Below are 7685 nucleotides of genomic sequence, written 5' to 3' on the forward strand. Positions count from 1 at the left end.
TCATCACCTTCCAAACTACATCTATTTCTGAGCCACACTGTGCAAATGATCGTCCACACACAACACAGGCTTCATGACAACACACACACACATTTCTCATCATTCTTTTTGTCTCATGTTCCTGTATGTTTTTAATGTATTTGTGCATATTTTTATGTATCTTCATGCATTTTTGTGTATCTTTACATATTTGCATGGTTTTTTTTCGTATCTGTCACACACCGTTTCTCTTACCTCGCTCCTCCCACAACCCTAAACACCTATTTTGCCTGTGTTGCTTGAGGCTTTCCCGACGGACATGTTGTATATATGGTTCTCGGGCGAGATGTCGGATGTCATAGTGAAAGCTCCACAATATTTCATCAGCGCAACTGGCCGACATCTTCAGGTGCGATGAGCACACTGCCTTAGCAGATGTTGGCCAGTTGCACTGATAAAATATTGTGGAGTTTTCACTATGACATCCGACGTCTCGCCCGAGAACCATATATACACCTATTTTGCCTGTTTCTGTGTCATTCCCATTTCCTTTACACTATTCCCACCACAATTCACCCCTGATTTTTGCACCAGTATCCCTTTCCTTGGCTAAAACCCAATCCCACATTCTATTTTTCAAATGCTGCCTAAACCATGGAATCCCCCCCAAATGGCCAAACCATAAAGATTCCTTTCTCTGAATCTGACCCATCCTTTCACATTGACCTTCATCTTTCCAGATTCTACCAATCCCTGGCTCTTAACTCTCATACTGAAAAAACACATCTCCATGGCACAGGCATCCCAGAACCACCTCTGCTCCCTCTGCAAGATATGACTATTGCGCAATCTGTACTCCACACATCACATCTTTGAAATTTAATCCCTTGCTCTCCAGCATCTGGATGAGATTTCCAGACACCACCTCCATAAGTTATCCAACCTGCTAACATCCTGCTGCTGCCTTTGACACCACTGTCCTACTCGTATCCTACCCACAGTGGTCCTCCTTGACCTTCCCTCACAGCAACTAAACTCTGCCTAGTTGCCCTTATCAACTTGCACATCCCCCACGACTCCCTACCAACTTTCCACCAAATGCAGAGCCAACACAGTTGTTAATCTCCCCAGCAAAACCCTCAGCTCCACAGAAATTTCAGTCCTATCTCAAGACCTCACCTTTAGCCCTACACTCAAATTTAAACATGTTGGACTCTTCAAAGGCCCACTCTCCTTTTCCTGATCCCTGCAATGAGGGCACATCCTCGTGCCAATCCCTCCAACCAAAACCAACATAATTCTAGCATTTAACCCAACCTCTTCCAGTTCATATCGCCATCCAACAGTGATCCTCACTCCCTTCCACCTAACCACCTGCTTGTCACCTTCCAGGAATTCCTTAACTCCAACTTAGCCTCGCCATCCTTCCTCAAAACAACAGTCTTTCAATAGAAGAAACTGTAGCCATACATGACTTCAAAACAAATTCTGACCTGTTGTTATGAATGGCAGTGACTCTCTGGCAGAAGGCCTCCACCAGTTATATGACTCCTCCACCTATAAACTCTGCCTGAGTGATCCCATCCCAGGAGTCCAACACAACCTCCAGTCCATTCCTAAAACCTTAGGCCCTTCCCAGAACCTCCCCCCTGAATCCATCTCCTTCATTACCCATGTGACACCCCAACATCCACATTCTACATGCTCCCCAAAATCCACAAACCCAACAATCCTGGATGCCCCTTTGTGGCTGCTTATTGTGCCCCCTCTGTTGTTTAGCCCCCCACATCAGAGACACCAACCATTTCCTTCACCAACTCTCCATCATCCCCACCCCTTTACCTCCTGCATCCCTACTTGTCACTGTTGAAACCATCTCCCTGTACACTAACATCCCTCATGCCCATGGTCTTACTGCTATTGAACACTACCTTCCCTACTGCCCTTCAGACTCCAAACACACTACCTCATTCCTCACATACCTCACTAACTTTATCCTAACCCACAACTACTTCTCCTTTAATGGGAAAATATACAAACAAAGCCACAGCTCAGCTGTGGGGCACCTGCATGGCACCCTCCTATGCCAATCTGTTTATGGAACATCTAGAGGAGACCTTCCTAATCTTCCGAAACACAAAATCATTAATCTGGTTTAGGTTCATTGATGTTATCTTCATGATCTGGACACAGAGCCAAGCTACCCTATCTTCATTCCTTCACAACATCAACAACTTCTCTCACATCCACTTCACCTGGTCCTCCTCACCCCAGCATGTCGCCTTCCTAGATGTTGACCTATTCCTCACTGATGGTTCCATCTGCACTTCTGTCTGCATTAAACACACCAACAGTACCTGCATGTTGACAGCTGTCATCCCCTTTCACACCAAAAAATCTGTCCCATACAGCCTGGCCGCCTGGGAATGGCAGATCTGCAGTGGCAAGAGCTTCCTTGCTCAGTATGCTGATGGTCTCACCAAGGCCTTCACAGACAACCACTATCTGCCAGATCCAGTCTGCAAACAGATCTCCTGTGTCATTTCCCCTCACAACCCCGATCTCCTAACACCCCCAAGATCCAACCACAAATGAGCTGCCAGAGTTGGCAATCATGTGTACATGAGGTGTGCTTGCTTGTGTTTATGAGTGGTGTGTGTTTCTCTTTCACTTTGACTGAAAGCTTTATGTAAGTGTCTTTTAATTGTGTCTGTCTGCAAGTTAACATGTCTTCTCTATGGTAAGTAACAATCTATTTTTTCCTACTTTGTTGTTTAATGAGTTGGGCATTCTGACTACTGCTTCACAGTATATTTATTCCCTCGTGAAGTCTGTTGTAAGTAATCCACTACAGTTCAAAAGTAACAATGATGTACATAATACCAGAAGGAGAAATGACATTCATTAATCAACATCAGGGCTGTCTTTAGGACAAAAAGGGGTTCACAATACTGCAATCAAAAATTTTGATCACTTAACCAGTGATATAAAATGTCTGACTGACAACAAAGTAAAATTTTATAATGAACTGAGAAAGTTTCACCTTGACAACTCCTTCTATTCTGTAGAAGAATATCTGTTACTGTAAAGTGTAAAAGGTGGTGGGTAGGAATTACTAACTCACATCTGTATATATTTTTTTTTTCGTTTTGTAAATGCGAATCTAAAATGATTAGTTCCACATCAGTATGATCTATCATGCAAAATGATCTAAGGAACATGTAATTAACTAACTAACTATATATAAATACTTACCTCAGCTCAGTACAGCCAATAGATACGCAAAACAGAACAGAAAGATTACATATCCTAGCTTTCGGAACTTTGTTCCTTCGTCAGGGAGGAGAGAGGGGAAAAAAGGGGAAGAAGGGAAAGTGGATTCAGCCTCCAGCATAATTCTAGGGACCTAGGAACCAGCTACACCATACATGCCATTTGGCTTTTCCCACCCAACACCAGTCCCTCAGAACTGCAGAGATGGGAACTTGCACTCCAACACATCCTTTCATCCTGCCATCCCCCTGGACTGAACCTAGATTAACCAACCCCACTCCCATTTACTCTTGAGTCTTCTCCTCTTTCCCTTTCCTCTGTAGCCACTGACACATCTTTTCACCCTACATAGTTGTGTTTATCTTTATACTATATACCTCTTTACTTCTGTACGTATCCTCTTTGGTTTGAAGCTGGCACAGTACTTACAGTAGAATATCTTTGACTTCCCTCTGACACCCATGCCTCCATCTTTGCTACCCTCCCTGTTTACCTTTCACCTGTTGCTTCATAACCTGGGTTGTGAGTAACTGAATCCACTTTTCCTTCTTCCCCTTTTTTCCCCTCTCTCCTCCCTGACGAAGGAACAAAGTTCCGAAAGCTAGGATATGTAAATTTCTGTTCTGTTTTGTGTATCTGTCAGCTGTACTGAGCTGAGGTAAGTACTGGCCAGCCCATCTATTTCTTTGTTAATATTTGTTTCACATCTTTATATGAGATTTTCCATTTATCATTTAGATTAACTATATATAAAATTATGTACATTTAACCCCATAGACATTTTTGTGCCTTACAAAAATGCCTGTGAGGTTAAATGGACATAATGTTACATATATACAGCTACCTTCAGTGATGGAACAACATACACCTGATAACTGTTATTTGCCGGCCGTTGTGGCCGAGTGGTTCTAGGCACTTCAATCTGGAACCGCGCGACCGCTACGGTCGCAGGTTCGAATCCTGCCTCGGGCATGGATGTGTGTTATGTCCTTAGGTTAGTTAGGTTTATGTAGTTCTAAGTTCTAGGGGACTGATGACCTCAGATTTTAAGTCCCATAGTGCTCAGAGCCATAACTGTTATTTCAGTTATGTAAATGCACAGCTGAGATGTCTTTTGGACCCAACATTGGTCTGACCCTAGACTGAAATTGATCATTGCTGTGTATTGCATAAGACAGTTCTTAACAGTCATTTTGTCCCACAAAATGTTTGTGAGGTTAAATGGATATGTTATACATATACATATCAATGATGGAACAATGTACATATGAGAACTGTTATTTCAATTACACAAATGCATAGCTGAGATGGTTTTTGGACCTGATGATAGTCTGATCCTAGACTAAAAGTGATAGTGTCTAATAAAATATACTGATACAGTTGTGTATTGCATAATGAAATTCTTAACATTCATTAAAGCTCTACAACACCACATCCATAAAATATTTACAGCTGGAAGTCATCAGTGTACAAGTGGTACTTGCAGTAGGACAAAACTGATGACACAATACAATAAAGAGAGTACAAGACCTAATACCAAACCCTGGGGGACACCTGATACTACCTGCCTCCTCTGTGGCCTCATAGTGCTGGACAGGATGCATTGCTGTGAGAAGTTAGGTATGAGCGAAATCATTGCACTTCACTTTGCAAGAAATTTAGGCTGCTAAGTTTTGCAAGTAATATGTCTAATTCAACAGTGTCAAAGGCTTTGCTGAAGTCAAAGAAGCACATGATAGTTGCCACTTGTGCATCTATGGCAAGCTTCAGGTCATCTGTTACCTTTATTAAGGCGGACATTATTGTGCAGCATTTATGGAAACATGATTGATATTCATGTAGTAGTTGTTTGTAGTTAGGTAGATCGTCAATTGGCCAAGAACTATATACTCTTAAGCCTTAACTAGTCCCTGTTTCCAGACTGCAGGAATAGCTCTTGTAGGTAAAGAGTGGTCGAAGGTGCCTGCTACAGTGAGTAGTAGTGGCTCACAATAAGCTTCATCATTTGGACTGTGGTAGCATCTTGTCCAATAGATGCCGATCTGATGTGTGTGATGGCCTCTCTGATGGTATTGCAAGTAACATGCTTTAGATAGAAATTTTCATGGTTACAGTCATTTATCCCCATGAAGTTATCAATAAGTCTCTGTTTTGTTTGTGGTTCAATTGCAGTTGTAGGTATATGAAGTACCAGTTCAGTTCTTCAGCTGGGACAATGGGATCAGCTGCAGCGTTTACTTTGCCTGTGCCAAGAGCACACAGGTTTTTCCATAGGACAGCTTGTCTATTTCTGTTGTAGGTCGATGTAAGGGTATGCCTGAATTTTGAATTTCTCAGAGCCTGACTGACTCTATTCCACTTCTGCTTGTAAACTATATGGTAGAGATCAGAAAGGACAACAAATTTGGTTGTTATCATTTGTTGAAATCACAACAGATGTAGGAATTCCAACTTGGTATGTTTCAGTGTCAGAAAACAGCAGTAGGTCTTTCCATATTACTTAAGCCACCTCTTGTTACTCATTTAGGATGTTACAGAGACAATTTTAATGTTTCTGAAATACCTTACTCCATGTGCATCACAGTTTCAACTTATCTTGGACTGTGAGCAATTTATTTCTATTTCATTCATTTTCTGACTTCTTCTATTTATGTGTTACATAAAAATTGTGTTTTTGAAACGTAAGCCACACTCCCCTGTATGCTGTACTCACAGGTGTCTGTCATGGAGGTGAGTGCTGAGATCTTTATTCTTTGCAATAATTTTATATTCTTATACGAGGGCTATCCACAAAGTACATCACGTTTTGGAATTAAAAATAAATAAAGTATTGGAAAAACTTTTTATTATATACAGATGAAAGACACACTTAAATACTACTTTTCTACATAGTTGCCATTTAAATTAAGGCACTTATCATAGCGATGGACGAGCTTGGAAATTCCTTTGTCGTAGAATTCGGCCGCCTGTGCCTTCAACCAAGTGGTTAATCAGTAACCCGGTAGAAATACGATTTTTGTGGATTTCCTGGAAAGAGGCACTACAATAAACTCTCAAAGGTATTACCAAACTCTGCGCAACCTCAGAAGAGCAATACAAAACAAGCGCAGTGGAAAGTTGGGCTCAAAGATCTTGCTGATTCACGACAACGCCCGGGCCCACACGGCAAATGCCACTCGTGAAGTTCTCGAATCTTTTAAGTGGGAGTTGTTTCCTCATCCGCCGTACAGTCCCGACCTGGCACCAAGTGACTTCCACTTATTCCCAGCAATGAAGAAGTGGTTGGCTATGCAGCGTTTTGATGACGATGCACAGCTTCAAGAAGAGGTAACCACGTGGTTGAAGGCGCAGGCGGCCGAATTTTACGACGAAGGAATTTCCGAGCTCGTCCATCGCTATGATAAGAGCCTTAATTTAAATGGCAACTATGTAGAAAAGTAGTATTGAAGTGTGGCTTTCATCTGTATATAATAAAGAAATTTTCCAATACTTTATTTATTTTTAATTCCAAAACATAATGTACTTTGTGGATAGCCCTCGTATTTGACTTTCGCTGAGAAAATTTTATAAATAAAAAAATAAAATAAATTCCAGATTGTAAATAGTAAATATTATATGATTATTCTTGTTGATGGAATTAGAGTAACACTACTGAAACACTAATTTTTCCATTATTTTCAGAAGTTTGTGCCATCTGTAAAGGATCAGTCCCTGGCTGATCGTGTTATGGATGCTGTAAATGGTCACATTTCACAGTACGCCAATCTGACATGCCCTCAGCTGCTTATTTGTAGACTCATGCCATTCATTCATGGCATGCAGAGGTCTGTGATTCCCCTTCTATCAGAAGCAGACTTTTACTCCATGACAGGGATAAATATTTTCTTCAGCAGTCTCCCTGAGGAAAAAGAAATGGAAGACATCGCAGATAAATGTGGTCTGCAGTACCCAGGATGTGTGTATTAATATTTAATAGATACTGGAAAGAAAACACATTTTATAAACTAAACTTGATGGAGTAATGACAATATTATGAAATGGATAGATTGCTACTCACCACAATGGAGCTGTTGAGTCGCAGATAGGCACAACAAGTGGTGAGTAGCAATCTATCCTTTTTGTAATATTGTCATTACTCCATCCTGGATTTGCATTGTTTAAACTTGATGGAGTGCAACAAAGCAGTCATTAAAGTTACTGTTGTATTATGTTGAACAACTCAGTAATTTACTAAGTCTTACATATTCCTAACATACTGTTGCCTGGAACAGCAACCAACACAATGAGAAAAAAATATATGTTTTATTCTATAGTCGCCGAGTTTTATTTTTAATTTGCCCACTAGGTACACAGTACCATCCCCAGGCCCTCACATGGCACAAAGTCATTTCACTCGCTTCCCTAGTAGGTGTGTCAAATACTGACAAATAACA

At 41.1% G+C, this 7685-nt stretch overlaps 1 protein-coding gene across 1 annotated transcript in view; it reads left to right on the forward strand.

Moving 5' to 3' along the window:
• The window catches only part of LOC124622652, a 97290-nt gene extending 89980 nt beyond the window's left edge, over positions 1 to 7310 (forward strand). The window contains exon 4 of the mRNA XM_047148430.1: positions 6934 to 7310. Coding sequence (XP_047004386.1) covers positions 6934 to 7218 — 285 coding nt within the window. The 3' untranslated portion in view covers positions 7219 to 7310. The remainder of the gene's footprint in view (positions 1 to 6933) is intronic.
• The last annotated feature ends 375 nt before the right edge of the window (positions 7311 to 7685 follow it).

This window comes from Schistocerca americana, chromosome 7 (assembly GCF_021461395.2).
Source record: "Schistocerca americana isolate TAMUIC-IGC-003095 chromosome 7, iqSchAmer2.1, whole genome shotgun sequence".
Classification (NCBI taxonomy): Eukaryota; Metazoa; Arthropoda; class Insecta; order Orthoptera; family Acrididae; genus Schistocerca; species Schistocerca americana.